The following is a 20,381-nucleotide window of genomic DNA, read 5'->3' on the forward strand; positions in this document are numbered from 1 at the left end:
TAATGACTGAATTCAAAGTCATTATTATTTAGTGTGCATTGTGTAAACATTGTGATAATACAATAGTTTATATGATTGATCATTGCTCAGATACTTAGTTACTTTACCAACTCGACATCAAATTGGATCCTTATTTATCTTTACTAGTAGTTGATTATAGCCGAACAAATAAATCCTCATTATTGTTTTGTTAAACATCAACAACTATAAATTCCATTTGGCTATTTTGAACTGATAAAATATCATTTTAATTCCAAAAATTTCCATAAATTTTATATAGGCGATAGAGTGAAATTACATGTTCGGTTTTTCGACAAGCATGTTTTCCATTATTTAGTCTTTCGTTGATCAACTTACCATCATAGTCTACTAATTTATACTTTTTTTTCGATTTTAGTAATTTTTTCAATAGAATACTGAAGTGACCTCGTACAAAATAACGATGTCACGATAAGAAAAGAAAAAAGAAATTAAAGTTGTAAAATTATGTAAATTAATGGACTGAAGATATGAATTTATCTGTATCATAACCAAAATTAAAGAACAGACACAAATCTGACTGTCCATCCACGCCAGACCGAGTTCATGCAGATGCAGGGAATTCAAGGTACCTTCCAGCAAACACCCGCTAATTCTTGTACAAAACTCACGCTTAAATACCCCTCCAAATCTCGCAGAGGGAGGCAGGCATTAAAGAACAAGAAAACAGCAAGCACCCACGGATTCAACTATTTCATTAAACCATTGGGTTCAGAGGAGAAAGAAGAATAGTGGGTAAATGAATAATCATTCCGAAGGAATTTTTTTCTTAATTATTTTATCGAATTCTGGGGTTAATTATTTGTCACACACTGGTGATTTCTCGTTATTTATCGGCATGTGTGTCAGAGTTCTATACATTTGTCAAAAACTCATTAATATATGGATTTTCTTTTATTATATATATATATATATATATATATATATATATATATAAATATGCAGCTTGATTACGAGCTCGAGCTACTCGAACTTGAGTCGAGCTAGGTTGAATTGAGCTCGAGTCGAGGTCTACTCACAAGTAGCTCAACTCCTTTATCACTAGTAAACGTTTGATAAATGTCTATACTGTGTGGGGAACATTAAGTCAATATGACGTAAAAATGCAACATAAATCCCGTTAGAAAATTTGGCCTGGCATGTGTCACATTCCCATCCCCCTCCTTCCATTGTAATTAAAAAAGGTAGTACAATTTAAAGTATGATATTTTTAAATCACAGTTACGTCTTTCCCCTTTTACACTTTACTTTTGAGAATTTATGTGTGATTAAAAAATGACAGACGATCTCACGGATCATATTTTATAAGACATATCTCTTATTTGGGTCATTCATGAAAAAATATTACTTTTTATGCTAAAAATATTATTTTTATTGTGATTATCGATAAGATTGACTCATCTCACGTATAAAGATTCGTGAGACCGTCTCACAAGAAACATACTCTCTGAAAATATATATATTTCAAGAAGTTGTCGAGTTTATATAGAGAATTGTAACTTTTCACATGGCCAATGAATGCAAATTGATACTACTTTTATTAGCTTTTCAGATTTGACTTGTGCAATATACATACTAGCGATCATATCCAATTAAAGCTATTATTTAGTGCTATTGTTTAAAAAAAAAAAAGAGTTTCATTCACCCCAAGGTGGAATTATACTTAGCTCTCGATTAAACTTCAGAATCGGATCCTATGTATACTTGGTACAAATACATGTTTACTCAAACTAGGAAATGTAGCACTTGTCGTCTCTAAAGCTCACAAAAAACATAAAGAATTACATTTTTATTCATTACTATCCCAATTAAATATAAAATGATGCTCCTTTAAACTATGCAAGTAACAAATCATGCTCTTGAGCGACTATACCAAAAAATTGTGAGAACACTATTAATGGACGATGTATGCGGGACCGAAAAATGAAGCTCAGTATTTACAAGGTTTTAGGTTAAGAACCTGATTTGAACATAGAGCTGGGAAATCTACGCCGAGCCCTCGTGAATCTTCTCGTTAAGAAGTCGGGTCACCAATCTTTGTTCATCAGTTGAATTCTCGTTGTGTAAAAGTCTGTGTAGTGTATGCAGCTCCTCCAGATTAGCCTTCTTGAAGAGGCAATTCAATATTCTCACAACCCCAGGATGGTTTTTTTCGATTTCTTGATCATTCAAGGGCTCGTACTTCAGGATGAAGGTGCCACTACTTTCTCCGGATTGGGATTGCTGAGGAATCTGCATGAGTGGCCGCGATTTCCAGTAATTTGAACAGACTCGATTTTGGTCCATAGCTTGAATAGCCTGCGCAACAAAATGCACAGGTGTGAGAGGGGCGTGGGTTATAGAAACAATGTCCCGGAGAAGCTATATTCTACGCTCTCAATCATATGAACTGACTGCGTTCAAAGCAATGCCCAACCAACTATCTCAAAGACCGGGCAGTTGCTATCTGAAGATCGAAGAGTATGGATTTGAGTCGTATCAAGTATGCGAATATAAAGAAAAAGGAAAATTAGTACGCTTAAGGTAATAGAGCCTTAATTTGATTTAACTCCGATATTTATTCAAGTTAAACGAGACACCAAAAATTGAGGGGAAAAAAGGTACTGGTTCAAAGCTCTTGCCTGCACAATTGGTGGTGAAGAGAAGCCAAACATTTCCATGCCATCCAAACTCCCAGGAGGCTGCAAAGGAGGGAGCTTCTGTCTTCCTAACTTATGTTGCTTCGTGATCTCGTGATTGACTCTTTCCCGAACCATTTCCCAGCATCTGGCAGCCGAGACATGAACAAATATTTCACTAGGACAGCGCTCCAAAGAAACCTAAAAGAAATATATTAAAGTTCATAGTGAAATCAGTCATGAAACAAGTAGGAAAGGGAACAACATCAGCTAACTACGATAATCTCAAAAGAAGTCTGAAATCATTAATTCGATAAAAAAGAGGAAGCATACACTTTTTCCCAGTCAATGGTCAAACAACTTCTATGTATTTATATTTGTACCATGCATAAATGCATGTGAATGTTTCAATCAAGAAAAATCTTGTACCATAAATAGAGGCCCATCCCGTCCAGCATCCAGAATTTCAGAGACATAATAGCACATATTAGATGGATCTAGTACATCTATATACCGCACGCGACTTCTAAATCCTGCATTCAATAAAAAAAACTCATACGATACCATATCAACAAAATCCTAAACAGAGAATATAAGCTTGATGGACGATTGGTACACATCTGACCGTTAGGATAAATGGCCCGACAATCACACCACTGCTTTCCAGCATGCACAGATCCAAATTTCAAAGGTTCAACATTGCAATTAATTCTCCTAACTACTTTCGCAATTCGAGGCCCCTTCTGGCGATAATATCTGTCCAGGTTAATCTGCGAACTAAATGGATTAGTTGACACAGTTTGTAAGTTGTCGCTTGATGTAGAATCGACTTCCAACTCCGATTTTTTATGATTATCTTCTTCATTGGATTTTCCCTTGTTATTTTGTGGGTTAAATCCCAAACATGCATTTGCCTCATTACGTTCAGCCGTCTCTTTCTTCACTGATACAAATTTACAAGAATCTGCATCATCGAAGGGCACTTTGAAACAGGGATTGCTCGGTGAGTTATCACCAAGATTTGCTTCACCTTCTTTCCGTTCTTCAGCTTTGATACACTCTGAACTAGAGCCATGCTTCACTCTGTCAAGCTTATCAGCAGGACCAACAACAGCTACTGTTGAGGATGGATTGTTTAAACAGCTCACAGGATCGCAAACTGGTTTCGACACATTTCCTCTATGTTGTTCACAATCCTCCAAAAAAGTATCTCTATTGGGTCCTTCTCCCTCAACATCAGTCAAGAGTATAGCATCTTTGTGTACATTAGCCAATGACTGCTTCCCCAGAGGTTTCTCTGTAACCACATTTTTCTCAGAAGACGCATTTCGACTACTAACTTGAGAAGGCTGAGGTGATAATATTTTTATTCTGGGAGTTGACTGTAAATTGTTTTTCTTGTGGCATGGAGAATTATGTTTTGATGCCTCATTTTCTGGGGAGGACAGGCTTGATGATGGCTTTACACTTTCCAGTGCCAATACCACCTCAGATGGCTTTTCCTTCTGGTAAGAGTTTGTGCTGCCAGTGAATTTCATTAAGTTCAAACTTCTTCCGTCCATTTGTTCTATAGAAGATAATGTAGTGGGTAGGGAACTCGTCTCTTTTGGAGCTTCTTGAGAGGTATTATGCGATGACGATTGGCCGACAATCCCAGAACTTTGCAGATTGTCTTTTGAGACATAAGAACTTAGGGCAAGTCCGAGATCAAGCCTTGCCCATCTATATATTGCACTTAATTTCCCCTCCAAAGCTTCAACCAATAAGTTCAATTCACCAATGTCGTAACGAAATAGGAAAAACTTGGCGCCCCATGAACATGAACATAACTGTTTGGCATGGTTCAAGCATGCATATTTATCAGGAGAACAATGGTGACAACCTGCAGCAGACAGGTGTAGGTCAAAAAGGCATATACTGCACTCCCTCTCACTATTAGCATCAAATGAGCTTTCCATCTTCAACGCCTGTGAGGACTTGCAAAGGAAATCCCTCCGCAGCCGCTCCATCTCAACCCGAGCCTACATTAAAGTACAATTTTCAAAAACTCTTCCAGTTAGTCTAAGAAGAAAAGCACATGTACATAATGTATTAAAATGAATAACTTTGGCAGTTAATAATAAAATAATACAGACACGATATATTAAAGTACATTAAAAAACTCTTCCAGTTAGTCTAAGAACAAAAGCACATGTACATAATGTATTAAAATGAATAACTTTGACAATAATATAATAATATAGATACTCAACAGCATGAATCATAAAAGTAATATAGGTTTCTCTTTTGTCCTGCCGTGAGATGTTCCAAGATTCACGCGAAACATCATCGATGCATTCTAAAAGCGGTTTCAAGCTAAATATTGTATTATCACTTGATTTCACATCAACCATGCATGTTAAAAAAAAAACATGTGTCCATAAATACCTTGAGTGCTTTTGATAATATCCCATCTTTTCCACAAACATCCTTCCACCTTAAATTGTTTCGAGTGTACTTTCTCAATAAGTTGTACTCCCAATTTGCCTTCACAGCTTCTCTAGCTGCGCCAAGCAATAGCTTATCATGTGAAATGGTAGATTTTCTGCCTTGCTCGCAATAAAGCTCAATAGCATTCTGCCCATGTGGCAACCAGTCAACAGGAGCAACATTAACAGCTTCAGCACAGTTAAAACCACAGTTGAACCCAGCATGATACGCTCGAGGGAACGTTAGGATAAACTCTCCTTGATTCTGTACACACCGATAAACGGGCACTCCTTCAGACTTGAGGATCGACGGGGAAAGTTGGGTGACCTGCATATGATTCATAGTCAGGGGGTGAACTTTGAATCTCGGTATCAATCCAACTCAACATAAATATCAAGCTCGTTCCATTTTCTTACTTCAGATACAATTTTTTATATCCAAGAACGCCACCCATCTAAATAGCAAGATCGCTTCATTTTCTTACTTCAGATATACCATTTCACATCCAAGAACCCCACCATCATGGTTGACTATCAAAAACGAAAAACTTGAAAGTTGGCTGCACATTTTTTTTCCATTTTTACTTTTGGAAATGCCTATTAATTTGCCTAATGCTTCATTTACAAATAGGAAAAAGTCTTCACATTTTCTTCTACCAAACTGGATTAACCAACGAGAAAATTTTATAACTTAAAAGTCTGTCCTAACAACGGCTGTACCTGGTGAACCAGCAAAATCATCATACGAATGCAAAATTTGGTGGCTAGAAAAATTAATAGCCATGGAACAGAAGAATGAATTCAGTACCCTCAAAGCAAAACAATGATAAGCGTAATTTTTAGAGTGAGAAATTTAAGGGTAGTGAAAAAGTTTAAATTGCTGGACTGATCAATTGATGGTTCAAATTTTGATTCTCCATCATCCGTAGTATGCATGTGAAGGTTTGTGTAAATGTGGATATGTATTTGTCTGGGTCATGCATGTATCGCGAAGACATGAAATCCTGATATTTAATATACTCACTTCCACATGTATTCAAATGTGTGAGCGTGTGCGTACAGCCAAGCATAGATTTAATATATATAAGCTCAAATATATTTTTAGTTCAGGACTTCCGTCTTTAAGTAAGATATCCAATTCCTGGTTATCAGTTGTTTTTATCCTTTTAATGGGCAATTGTATTATATTTTATAAAAAAAAGCCTTCGAAAATTGCTAAATGTATCAGTTCGATAGACTGATCTAACGGCTGTCGCTCCATCTGTAGGTAGCAAGTTATGCTATCAAAGAGATACTACTCGCTCAAGGAAAATCTAGAGTGTGTGTATTTATTTTTTCTGAAGAAATATCTTATAGATTATACAAAGCCAAGAGAAAGTGCTGAGCAAAAATAAAAATCTGGTTGATGTCTACGAAAACTTTTACCAATAACCAATTCTCGATGGCAAGCGAGTAAATTGTGAAAGCAGTGGTGTTTCCCAATAAAAATGTTTGATATGCAGATTTCGTCACTCAAAAGTATCTGAAGCTCAGCAATAGGCAAATAAAGTTCGATTGAAGTGTTCCACCTACCAACTTATGAAGCAGGTCTGGCTGTTCTTCAAATAGGTCAGGCAGGTGTTTCCTCATTGCTGCCTCCAATTTCACTGCATCTGATCCTGGAACACCATACCACATTTTTGGAGCTCCCCAATGCATGTAATTCAACGAGTATAAGTGGTGATCCTCAACATGCTGTAACCAATTAATATAATGTCAGGGAAAAAACATGAGAATAAGAAGTACCAATAATCATCAAGCAACTTATAACTCAAATTGGGTGATAATATAAATGACGTTGTCTTGAAATCTAAACAAACATTGATCTGTTCTCAAACAACTGTTTATAGCCAAACACACAATACAAAGTCTGAATGAACAATATAAAATAAAGAACCCAGTATCATCCAAATGATCAGTTGTGTAGCTTTATTTATGTGTAGACATTTAGTCTTCTTTATCAAACCGCCATGCAACACTAGAAAAGAAAATATGCTAATGCAAAAGCACCCAAAAAACCTTATTTATGTGAACCTTTAATCATCATAGTTGTATTAAATCTAACTTCAATTCAAAAGAATTTTCCCCGTTCAGTAATAAAAAGTATTGGAACCGTGAGTTTGAAGCAACTTTTCCTGTTACAATCAACGATTTAAAAGGAAATTTCAACTTTTCTGAACAAAGTGTGATGAGAGAATTGTTGGTGCTACTTTTGAACATTCACAAATTACCACGAAATCCAACCATCTAGGAATCAGCATATTCAATGATAATATGATCTAAACAAATAACGGGCACTATGACCAAGAAAGTTGGGATGATTTATTTCAATACCCAGCAAAATGAAGAAAAACACATTCCAATGTACAGCCAAGGAACCAGAACACCAGATATATCACTGCTCTCAAACGAAAGAACAGAACCAGGAAGCCTAGGGAAGTTATTCAAGTTCCATCCTGAATTGACATACTTCATGTCAGAAGCAGAACAAACTTGGTGAGAAGTTTTTGGAAATCCACTGCCAAATACTCCTGTTTCCAGATCAGCCCCATAAAGCACCTTTAAAGAAAAAGAAATGGTCATAACAAACAGAAGGAAAGAGAAGCTCAAATGACAACCAGAAAAATGGCATTATTAATTTACGATAAAGATTGAAATCTTACCTCAATTTCTTCTGTTGGTTTTTCCACCATCCTCCAATATTCTCCCTCAATACTCTCAATTGTAGGCTGCCACTGTTCCTCAGACATATTTATGTCACATTCTGATGCTAAGGTACTGCTATTTTTTCTAAAGTACTGAGCCACAAACTCGTCAGAATATTTTTTAAATTCGTCCATGGTAAACTCAGGACCGTGTTCAAAGCCAAATCTTTCAGCATCTGCTCGTTCAACTTCACCTGTAATCTTGACTTCCTCATCACTCTTTCTGTAATCAACTTCATTTTTCATAGATTTCCTTTTTCTTTTCCTCTTGTTATAATTCACTTGGAATATCTTTCTCATAGAATCCCGATTTTGAAGTTTTTCAATCCGCTGAACACGAGTGACAAACTTAGACCTCTCCCACATATTTTTTTCCTTAAGAGGACAAGGAGGTTTCCATGAAGCTGGAGGTACTATACGACAGATCCCATATGTTTCTGCTTTAGAGCGTATACTTGCAATGTATTTTAAAGTATCTTCAAACTCCTGGGAGTATAATATGAAATTAAATCAACATCGTCACAATATTCTTAAGATCCATAACAAACTTAGTCTCAAACCATGTCAGCATTCAGATTGACATAATTGTTGGGCAATTATCACAGTGGAGTAAAAAAAAATATGGGTGCATGCAGTGGCCGAGAAAAAAGTACCTCTTCAGAAGGATAAAACACAGGAGCCTCCTGAAGATCAGGCCTATGAGATGCTTCAGGACGCCATTTCGCAATAACCTGTTCCAAAATTCACATGAATCATCTTAGCTTTTCATACATCCGCTACTGGCAACAAAACATGCTGCTTGCCGGTTCCCAACATTAGGAAACCCTTTCCATTGTAAATTTAGCTTAGTAAATCAAAGTCCTAAGCCGTGAATAATAAAATTGGTAAATGCAAGCTTCACAACAACAGAATGTTATCATAGTTATGTGCTTTAATACATGTTTTCACAGTTGTGCGGACAAGTTCGTCCATCCAAATGCATGTTTTTTACACTATTCAAAAAGAGATAAATTAGAAGGCTGACCTTTTGGCAGCTGCTACACTTTTCACACCCACGAATAACCCCCTTTGGAAGATGGTGCCCCATGGAAATTGGCTGCAGGCATAAAGAAAAAATATAAATAAACTGAACTCAATAATAAGAGCACTAAAATGCAGAAAAAACACAATGAATAATGAGATCAACCTTCTCAGACTCAGATTCATCCCCAGAGTTGTTATCAAACTCGCAGTATTTAATCCAAGGCCTACGCCTAGAGCACCTTGAGGTTTTTAAATCATCATTACAGTTGACCGCGATTTGCAATGTCTCGGTTTGTGATTCGGTAGCAGAATCAGAGGTTGTGGATAGAGTTACTTGATTATCTTCCGCTCTATTCACAGTGAAGGGTGCAAGTGACTCAAACCCCGGTGGAATTGTTGGTAAATCCATATTATCTTCTTTGGCACAAGGTCTAACAAGTTCTGTGGCCATCACCACTGAGAGAATGAAGAAAACAAGAAAAGAAAAACAGGTGAAGTAATTACTGTAATCGAAGTGAGTAAAATTATACCCATCCTTATATAAGTAATAAAAAACAGGAAGCGAAATTTACCTAGAAATAAATCATCACTGAACTGAAATTGGAGCCTGCTGAGATGACAAATTGTCCCTAAAAGCTCAAAAGCCAAGTTAGCATGGAACCGAATTAACTCCAAATAAGTAAATTATAGGTGCTTTTCCAGTATTTCTGCTTTTCCAGTATTTCTAATAAGTTTTTCTGCATGATCAGTAACAAGAAGAAAAATGTCAGAACAAAAAAGTATCTAAGACTGGAAAGCATAACAATAATAGAGAACGAAAGTATAAACACCGGTGGTTCCATATGCAAAACGAATCAAAATTTCACTCTGAAAGCTGTAAGTTCTGAATGCGTTAAAAACCAGGAAGCAGAAGACAAATTTTTAAGATATTTGCTGATTTTCCTCTTTTTTGCTTTACCCAAGATTCACTCAAGAAAGCAAATCTTGGCGAATCTATCGAGCTAGAATCGACTCTACGCCAATTCTAAGTCCCGAATACAATCAACAATTTCAAGTGGCTCAAATATACCTTTATCTGCTCAATCAGGTCACGTCTTAATTTCGTTTCCAAATGAAGCACGAAAGGTATCAGAACGCCATATATGTTATTAAAGTTTGAGATCTGTGACTTTGTCTATAGCCACATACTTCAAATTTTTATCAGATGGTAATTATGGCTATTTAATTTATATCTCGTAATTTCAGCAGCGAGAAATCCCCTTAACAAAACCACAAAAAAAGTTATATAAAAAAAAACTAATCAAACCATCCGTAAATTCTGATATTTGCTGAGATATAGGGAAAATGCACAAGGATGGTATGGATCTACGAAAGGAAAATAATAAACTTACATATGATTCATGGATTCAAATCCACTTCTAGCAAAATCTGCCGAGACTTGAAATCCCTCAACCCACATATCCCAGAAATAAAATATACTCAGGAAAATAATCCAAGCAAAAGATGCTAGTGTATCCGGATTTGACAGATCTAACCCTAACCCAGTTCAACCCATAGAAAGCTTAATCCAGACACAAATTATCACCCTCTTAGATATTCTTTCTAAACAAAATTAATTTGCAAACAGCAGAAAACCCCCATTATTGGTACTTCGAAGATTCTATTTATGGATTCAAATCGAGATAAACCTCACAATATCCAAATATCTCCATACATGGTCTTGATAAACTACAAAAAAATATCCAAGCACACAATATCGTGACTTCTTAATCTCCAGATCCCAAAGAAAACATTGAAAGTATTTTAACTCCTTCCCCTAACAAAACTACAATTACAATTTCTTTAACAACAAAACCCTAATTACGAGAAAACTCATAGACCATGTACACATGTGAGATAAAAAAAAAAACCCCTTTTTCTTCTCCTTCACTTTTTGTATTGAATATTTCTTCACAAGGAGAAAAAAAGTATTATTTTCATCCGATAACAAAAATCAAACATGTTAGGTCAAATTATCACCTTAATGGAAATTTTGATTTTTTTTCAGATATAGTAATTACCATTATCAAATTATTATATCAACATATAATATTGAATGGACCGTTGAAAATAATATATTAAATGTTGAAAAATAATATTTAAAATGTGTGTATTGAATATTTGAATGTTGAATATTTGAGTTGTAAATATTGAAAATTAGTGTGTGATGATGTAGGTAATGATGTATTTTATTTTTGGATTATTTGTAAAGATTTCCTATAAATAGATCTCTCATTTGTGAAGAAATTTACAATTGAGTAGAGAGAAAAATATTATAAAGTGTGTAGTTTGGTAAATTTTGAGAGTTTGAGATTTTTACTTTTTACCATAAATTTTTACTTTTCACAACACGTTATCAGCACGAAGCTCTAAAATTCCTCCATACTTTTCCAAGCTCCAAACAGAAGAAAAAGATAACAAAAATAATAATATTTATTTTATTGTTATTTATTTATTGTGTATATATTTAATATATAATATAATGTTATTATTAGAAATAATAAAAATAAATTTTTCAAAAACTTGTTATAAATCCTGGGAGGATGTTAAGACGACATCTCACACTCCCGGTAAGGGATACGACAAGTATAAAAGCATATAAGATTTTTAAACAAAATAACTTATGACACATCATTATAATAATGTGATATGATATACATAATTATTTAAACATGACTAATATTATATACACCATATTATTACCATAAAATTATACAAATACATACATTTATTTTTTTGTACACCAACGGTCATAAACGGTAACAAAACGGCTAGTTTTTGCCCTATAAATATGATCTCACAAACTCTTTCAATCACTCCAACTTTCTTCTATTCTCTAAAAATTATTCTTCATCAAATTTTTCGAAGAAAAAAGAAGATGACTTTCTCAAGGTTATTTTTAATTATTTTGGTTATCATACTCACGAGTCTTTTATTTATCGGAAAATATCCTTCTCGTGCGTTTTTTTTATTTTTACAAATGCTTGTAATTGTTGTTTATCCATTACTTTGTATTGCAATATTCATTAACTAATAAAATGCATCGTAATTTTTTAGCACCACCATGTCAAATTTGACAAAGCTCGAATTTGTTGCGCTCGACATCACGGGAAAAAATTATATGCCATGGACTCTCGATGTAGAAATGCATCTTGAGTCATTGGGTCTAAGCGAGACCATTAAAGAAAATGGTATATCTTCATCACAAGAAAAAGCAAAAGCTATAATATTTTTGCGTCGACATCTCGATGAAGGTTTAAAATGTGAATATCTCATCGAAAAAGATCACATGGTTCTGTGGAAATGATTGAAAGAAAGATTTGAACATATAAGGGAAGTTATACTTCCGACCGCCCGTGATGAATGGAATATGTTAAGATTCCAAGATTGTAAGAAAGTCAGTGATTATAATTCAGCGATGTATCGAATAATCTCGCAGCTAAAATTTTGTGGACATGAGGTTACAGAATCGGAAATGCTTGAAAAAACATTTTCCACGTTTCACGCATCAAATATAACTTTACAGCAACAATATAGAGTGCGTGGATTTGCGAGATATTCTGAACTCATCGCCTGTCTTCTTGTGGCGGAAAAGAACAATGAGCTATTAATAAGAAATCATCAGTCCCGACCCACTGAATCAACAGCATTTCCAGAAGTAAATGATGTGAGTAAAAATGAATTTAAACCTGGAAACCAAAATCAAATTCAAAGACAAGGTTTTGGTCGAGGTCGAGGTCGAGGACGTGGTCGTGGTCGTGGACGTGAAATTGGCCGAGGTCGTGGTCGAGGCCGTGGTTTTGAAAACAATAGAGATAGTTATTTTTATAACTCATCTCAAAAGGGCGTCACGAACCACCCACAGAAAAGGCATCATGAGAACATGAGTGTTAATGAAAATCACTCGAAAAGATTTGAAAGTTCTTGTTTCAGATGCGACACTCCAGGACATTGGTCTCGTATTTGTCGAGCCCTGAGCACCTTTGCAAGCTCTATAAAGAATTGATAAAGGGGAAAGAAAAAGAGACCAACTTCACTGAACGCAGTGACCGTTTGAGTTATTCAACTCATTTTGATGCTGCTGATTTTATGAATGATTTCTCTGGAAATGATCAATATGTTGGTGGGATAGAAATGAACAATATCGATGCTACTGATTTTCTCGATGATTTCTCTGAGAATGAACAATATAATGGTAGAATATAAATGTACAATAATTATTTTTCATGTATTCATATAATAATGTTTTATTGTACAATTATGATATGTGTTATATTTACATATGTATTGTCAGTAATCTTATTTCATTGCATATTTTTTTTTGAAATTCAAATATGGAAAATGCTATAAGCAAAGCTGAAGTTTGCATACCCGATAGTGGTACAACGCACACTATTCTCCGAGATAAAAGATATTTCTTGGAACTAAAACCAACAAAAACAACGGTGAATACAATATCAGGTCCTGTAGACTTGATTGAAGGATGTGGTACGGCACAATTTTTGTTACCTAATGGTACAAAATTTTTGATCAATGATGCTTTATATTCACCACAATCGAAAAGAAATTTGTTGAGTTTTAATGATATATATTCCCATGGTTATGATACTCAAACAATGAATGAAGGGAATGTGAAATATATGTGTCTTATCACATATAAATCAGGAAAGAAATATGTGATTGAAAAACTACCAATGCTCCCTACTGGATTGCATTATACACATATAAGTCTCATTGAATCAAACATGATAATAGATAATTCTTCAATATTAACCAATTGGCATGATCGATTAGGACATTTTGGTTCAACAATGATGCGAAGAATTATAGAAAATACACATGGTCATCTACTGAAAGACCAGAAGATCTTTCAGAATAATAAGTTTCAATGTAAAGCATGTTCTCTTGGAAAACTTATTATAAGACCATCGTCAGCCAAAATCCAAACTGAATCACCAATGTTTCTTGAACGTATTCAGGGTGATATTTGTGGACCAATCCATCCACCATGTGGACCATTCAGATACTTTATGGTATTAATTGATGCCTCCAGCAGATGGTCACATGTATGTTTATTGTCAACTCGAAATGTTGCATTTGCAAGATTACTTGCTCAAATAATAAAATTGAGGAATCAATTTCCCGATTATACAATCAAGAAAATTAGACTTGATAATGCTGGTGAATTTACTTCCCAGACTTTCAATGATTATTGTATGTCTATGGAAATCATTGTTGAGCATCCTGTTGCTCATGTACATACACAGAATGGATTGGCTGAATCATTGATTAAACGTCTGCAAATGATTGCTAGACCAATGATTATGAAAACAAAGCTCCCTATTTCTATATGGGGACATGCAATTTTACATGCTGCTTCATTAATTCGCATCAGACCAAGTGCATATCATAAATACTCCTCACTGCAGCTTGTATTTGGTAAAGAACCAGACATTTCTCATCTGAGAATTTTTGGATGTATGGTGTATGTGCCTATTGCACCACCGCAACGAAAGAAAATGGGACCTCAAAGAAAGGTTGGAATTTATATCGGTTATGATAGTCCATCAATCATTCGATATCTTGAACCTCAGACAGGCGACGTGTTCACAGCACGTTTTGCTGATTGTCATTTTAATGAGGAAATCTTCCCAATGTTAGGGGGAGAACAAAAACATATCGAAAAGGAAATTACATGGTATGTATCATCATTGTTACATCTGGATCCAAGAACAAAACAATGTGAAAAAGATGTACAGCAAATTGTGCACTTGCAAAGAATAGCAAATTAAATACCAGATGCATTTGCAGACACAAAAGGGGTAACTAAATCATATATACATGCTGCAAATGCCCCTGCTCGAATTGAAATTCCGAAGAAACAAATTGAAAATACTCATGATGTCATTAAACGCCTGAAGCGTGGAAGGCCAGTCGGTTCCAAGGATAAAAATCCTCGAAAAAGAAAGTCATAGAGAAACACGATGATCACAAAATAAAAAATGATGTTCCTGAAGAAACACTTGATGATGAAAATGTTCTGTCAGAACCACAAACTGACGAGAATCATGAAATCTCTATCAATTATATTAATACTAGAAAAATATGGAACCGAAAAGATATAGAAGAAATTGATGATATATTTTCTTATAATGTGGCAATCGACATCATAAATGATAATGAAGATTATGAACCAAAATCTTTTGGTGAATGTAAAAATCGGCAGGATTGGATAAAATGGAAAGAAGCCATCCAGGTTGAATTGAATTCGTTAAATAAACGTAATGTTTTTGGACCTATAGTCCTTACACCTGAAGGTGTAAAACCTGTTGGATACCAATGAGTTTTTATTCGAAAGCGAAATGAGAAAAATGAAATAGTAAGATATAAAGCTCGACTTGTTGCACAAGATTTTCTCAAAGGCCTGAAATTGATTATGAAGAAACGTATTCTCCCGTGATGGATGCAATTACGTTTCGGTATTTGATTAGCTTGGCGGTATCTGAAAATTTAGAAATGCGTCTTATGGATGTTGTTACAGCTTACTTATATGGATCACTTGATAATAATATATATATGAAAATCCCTGAAGGATTTAAGATGCCTGAAGCACAAAGTTCAAAACCCAGAGAATGTTATTCTGTGAAATTACAAAGGTCGTTATATGGGTTAAAGCAATCCGGCCGAATGTGGTATAATCGGCTAAGTGATCACTTGATGAAAAAGAGATATGTAAATAATTCAATATGCCCTTGTGTTTTCATTAAGAAAACAACATCCGGATGCGTAATTATTGCTGTATATGTTGATGATTTAAACATCATTGGAACAAATAAGGAAATTCAAGAAGTTGTGTCATATTTGAAGGAAGAATTTGAAATGAAGGATCTTGGAAAAACCAAGTATTGTCTGGGTTTACAAATTGAACAAAAAGAATGTGGAATGTTTGTTCACCAGACAAATTATACAGAAAAGATCCTTAAACGTTTTAATATGGATAAATCAAATCCTTTAAGTACTCCAATGGTTGTTAGATCATTAAACATAGAAAAGGATCCATTCCGTCCATGTGAAGATGATGAAGATATTCTTGGTCCAGAAGTACCATATCTAAGTGCTATCGGTGCCCTTATGTATCTTACAAATTGTACAAGGCCTGATATATCTTTTGCCGTAAATTTGTTGGCAAGATTTAGCACATATCCAACAAAGAGACACTGGAACGGAATTAAACATATATTCCGTTATCTACGAGGAACGACAGACTTGGGACTTTTGTATTCAAAAGATGCTAATCCAAGTATAATTGGTTATGCCGATGCTGGATACTTATCTGATCCACACAAGGCACGTTCCCAAACTGGATATGTATTTACTCGTGGAGGCACTGCAATTTCTTGGCGTTCACAGAAACAAACGCTCGTAACAACTTCATCAAATCATGCCGAGATTATTGCACTACATGAAGCAAGCCGTGAATGTGTGTGGTTAAAATCAATGACCCAACATATCCAAATCTCATGCGGATTATTATTCGACGAGAAGCATGTGATACTATATGAAGATAATGATGCATGTGTTGCTCAAATGAAAGAGGGATACATAAAAAGCGACAGAACTAAACATATTCCTCCTAAGTTCTTCGCATTCACCAAAGAGCTAGAGAAGAATAAATGTATTGATGCTCGTCACATTCAATCAAGTGAAAACTCATCAGATCTCTTCACAAAGGCACTTCCTACGTCAATATTCAGAAAGCACATATATAATATTGGGATGCGCAATCTACGAAATTTGTGAAGAATTGTTCGTGTCAACATGAGCGGGAGCTTACGTGACTGCACTCTTTTTCCCTTACTATGGTTTTTATCCCAATGGGTTTTTCCTAGTAAGGTTTTTAACGAGGCAGTACAAAAACACGTAATGAAGACATCTTCGTATCATGATCATCATCACAAGGGGGAGTGTTGAAAATAATATATTAAATGTTGAAAAATAATATTTAAAATGTGTGTATTGAATATTTGAATGTTGAATATTTGAATGTTGAAAATAAGAGTTGTAAATATTGAAAATTAGTGTGTGATGATGTAGGTAATGATGTATTTTATTTTTGGATTATTTGTAAAGATTTCCTATAAATAGATCTCTCATTTGTGAAGAAATTTACAATTGAGTAGAGAGAAAAATATTATAAAGTGTGTAGTTTGGTAAATTTTGAGAGTTTGAGATTTTTACTTTTTACCATAAATTTTCACTTTTCACAACATGGACTAATATTAATCTGAGGGAAAATATTTAACTTGATCGAAGTATTTTGACTTACCAGATGGGATGGTGGTGGGGAGTGGTGCGGGTCATTTTTTCCTTTTAACAAAAGTGGAGTGAGGCGTGAGGACTGCTTCCTTTTGTTTGTTTCGATTTAGATACCAGGATCTGGTGTGGTGTGGTGTGATGTGGTTCGGTGCGGTATGGGTTCGAAAATTTTTTAATATCTATGTTATATATATTATAATTGAGCGAAAATTTTATAGTTCTCGATATCCTAGAAGTGATTATAGTGAAACCTAAAGATTGAGTTTCGATTCAAACAAAAACGTGAAAAAATATGTAGACTGATTGTTTATATTTTGGTGATACGGTGTTTGAGTTGTATTTTTTTTATATAAAAAAAGAAAACCCGCAGCCACTAATTTCTCTGTACGCTCTAGATAAATCCAAATGGTCAATGTATTAACTTGCAAAACAGGCAGACCAGATAAATAACATCGAACAAGCTTTGTGTGACATAGTCAAACTGGGAAGACAAATACAAAGAGAAATTGGGCACATGACATCTTGATATGTGTATGTCATACTCTACCATCTCTATTATCTTGGGCTAATTGTATATTTCTTGCTCATTAGATGTTATACATGATATGTGTATATAAGATATATTGTCAAAATTTTGTACTTACGACAAACATATTAGTCAGATTATGAATGTTAGAATAAATTATAACAAATCTTGTAAATTCTAAATATAGAAGTAAATAAATATTTCTAAATCGAGCTAACTTTTTATACAACATTTAATTTTCTACGTTCCACCTCTCAATTAGGAATGGAAAAAAATCAAGTTGGCCCAAATTTACGGGTTGGGCTTGACTTTTTTTTATAGAACTCTATTTCATTTAGTTTTAACATTTGGAAATAGAATTTTATTTAACTAGTTTATGGCATTAAATATATGGTAGATGAGAGTGAGACAACAAATTGTAAATAGGGCAACAACTTATTTTGCCAGCTGCTCTAAAAATAAATTGTGAATGACAAAAACTTGTGTGAGACGGTATCACATATCGTATTTTGTGAGACGGATCTCTTATTTGGGTCATCCATGAAAAAAGTATTATTTTTTATGCTAAGAGTATTATTTTTCATTGTGAATATCGGTAGGGTTGACCCGTCTCACAGATAAATATTCGTGAGATCCTCTCACAAAAGACATGTTCATTGTGAATTTAATACGAATTTTGTAAATCTGGTCTATATCACATGTGCAAATATAATACCATTTCTCGTCTATTTTTGTATCGTTTAAATTTAAATTTGTTTCTTATATCAATTTTTTTAATAAATATCATATTTTAGCAAGTAATTTATTAGAAAAATTAATTAAACTCCTTATAGAAAAGTGAGAGTTGTTTTATGTTCGCATGATATTTTGTATAATTTTTTTATGAAACGATGAAGATTTGATCATATATAATTTTCGGAAACTCGAGTTTGAATGACTCCAAAATTATTTGAAATGAGCTCAAGTTGGGAGAAAATGTCTCGGACTGGATTAGATTTTTCTTTTCTTTTTTTAAATCGACTCAACTCGATCACGTCCTTATTCTACATCTCTCTAATTTTTAAACTGCATATTTTAATTAACAAGGTATTCGTCAGATTTATTTTCTAATATATTTGATTTTTGTAGTATATTTTAACATCATAAATTAATAAACGTGCGTAATGATATTAAAAAGTTTTATTTTGTTTGATACAATGGGGTTGGGATTTACCTATGTAATATAACTAAACATTACACGCAATATATGAGATTTAATCTCGTAGGAAATTTTATTTTTTTAATAAAAAAAAAAAAACTTAAGTAGGAACACTGTAGTACATGATATATAATTAATCAGATAAATATTTAATAAAAGAGCAAAATGATTATTTAAGAGAACATATATTGCCTATTTTAAACTTAATTTTTTTACCTATTTTAATGAAATTAAATTATTATTTTGTTTAAAAAAATTATATAAAAATTTCGTAAGTTTCGACATGAATTTATAAATGTTAATATTATTTAAAAAAAATATAGTATCAGTATTGTTCTTCGACCCCATAATCCAAAAGTGATGTTAATATTCAAAAGAATAGAAAAAATTAAAAATATTTATGGGTAGCTAGAATCTTCTTCCTCGACAGATAAAATAAAAACTTTTACCCTTGCTAGTATTATGGTTCACGTTGGAGCTGACGAAGGCACTTCCGTCACCAAAAACCCATCAACATAATTGTATTTCTATTTAATCTATACCAAATTTTTTCTGCGGTCACTAATTTACCGTTGCGTATTTTTTGTTCGTAAACGCATGGTTACTAAGTTTTAATATATGAGAGTAAAGTATCGTTTCCATGATGAGTGTATTGATAAACGTATATCGGTTTTTGTGATTAGAATATTCACGACTTTATTAAGATGAATCAATAAAAGGTTTGGTTCACTGAAAATGAATTAATTGTAAATAAATATTAATATAATAATCGAATTGATAAAATATCAATGAGAGAAAATATCTAGAAGAGTGATTTCATTTAGTTTCCACGATAATTATTCTCGGATGCATTTATATTCATGAATTTCAATCATTTAATGACCAAGAACACTTAATTATTTTATTCCTCATTTTCCAAGTGAAGAATAAATTGTATCATTCAAGTTTTGATTCAAACATTCATAATAATAATCTAAAATTAAATGATAAATACAAACGATAATCTTACCCAGGCATCGCTAGAGTTATACGCATTCCGAATGATATAAACATTCAATTATGTGTCTCAAATGATCTATCATCCTAATCCATCTCCCGAGTTTTAGAATTAATCAGACAACAAACAATTTATGGCCAGTAAATTGCAAGCGATTAAAAACAAAGAAACACAATTAAACCAAAAGTAATTCAACCACATAAACAATGTAGTCAAATTATCGTATCAACGAAATTACATCATCGTCTAGAATAGAAAATTAGTTCATAGCGGAATCTAAACAAAAACAAAACATGTTCGAAGGTTTAGACATCACAACACAATAAATTAAAGGCGAATGATTCAATGCCAAATCAGAAGTGGCGTCTCTATCATCAGATTCATCGTTCTTCGTCTTCATGATCTATCTTTAC

At 33.8% G+C, this 20,381-nt stretch overlaps 1 protein-coding gene across 3 annotated transcripts; it reads right to left on the reverse strand.

Annotated features, from left to right (window-relative positions):
* Positions 1-1,713: 1,713 nt before the first annotated feature.
* LOC142540451 (putative lysine-specific demethylase JMJ16) lies at positions 1,714-17,382 on the reverse strand. 3 transcript variants are annotated; one of them, XM_075646610.1, is made up of 13 exons: positions 17,258-17,382; positions 9,465-9,629; positions 9,056-9,348; positions 8,894-8,965; positions 8,523-8,600; positions 7,828-8,355; positions 7,499-7,723; positions 6,698-6,859; positions 5,085-5,453; positions 3,283-4,678; positions 3,087-3,190; positions 2,661-2,858; positions 1,714-2,337 (listed from the first exon to the last, which is right to left on the reverse strand). In XM_075646610.1, the coding sequence occupies exons 3-13, from the start codon at positions 9,341-9,343 to the stop codon at positions 2,026-2,028; spliced, it is 3,732 nt and encodes a 1,243-aa protein (XP_075502725.1). In that variant the 5' UTR covers positions 9,344-9,348; positions 9,465-9,629; positions 17,258-17,382; the 3' UTR covers positions 1,714-2,025. The 3 variants fall into 3 exon arrangements, with proteins under 3 accessions (XP_075502725.1, XP_075502726.1, XP_075502724.1); XM_075646611.1 differs by lacking the exon at positions 17,258-17,382 and adding an exon at positions 10,284-10,941 and having other exon boundaries at positions 9,465-9,521; XM_075646609.1 differs by lacking the exon at positions 17,258-17,382 and adding an exon at positions 10,284-10,941.
* Positions 17,383-20,381: the final 2,999 nt, after the last annotated feature.

Source organism: Primulina tabacum, chromosome 3 (genome assembly GCF_025594145.1).
Source record: "Primulina tabacum isolate GXHZ01 chromosome 3, ASM2559414v2, whole genome shotgun sequence".
NCBI classification, from domain to species: Eukaryota; Viridiplantae; Streptophyta; class Magnoliopsida; order Lamiales; family Gesneriaceae; genus Primulina; species Primulina tabacum.

Coding starts and splice junctions, on each gene's coding strand:
- LOC142540451 (XM_075646610.1), bottom strand. CDS start 9,343: ATGGCCACAGAACTTGTTAGACCTTGTGCCAAAGAAGATAATATGGAT. Junction 7,724..7,827: donor AACCAACAGAAGAAATTGAG/GTAAGATTTCAA, acceptor TTTTCTTTAAAG/GTGCTTTATGGGGCTGATCT. Junction 2,338..2,660: donor CTTCACCACCAATTGTGCAG/GCAAGAGCTTTG, acceptor TTTGTTGCGCAG/GCTATTCAAGCTATGGACCA.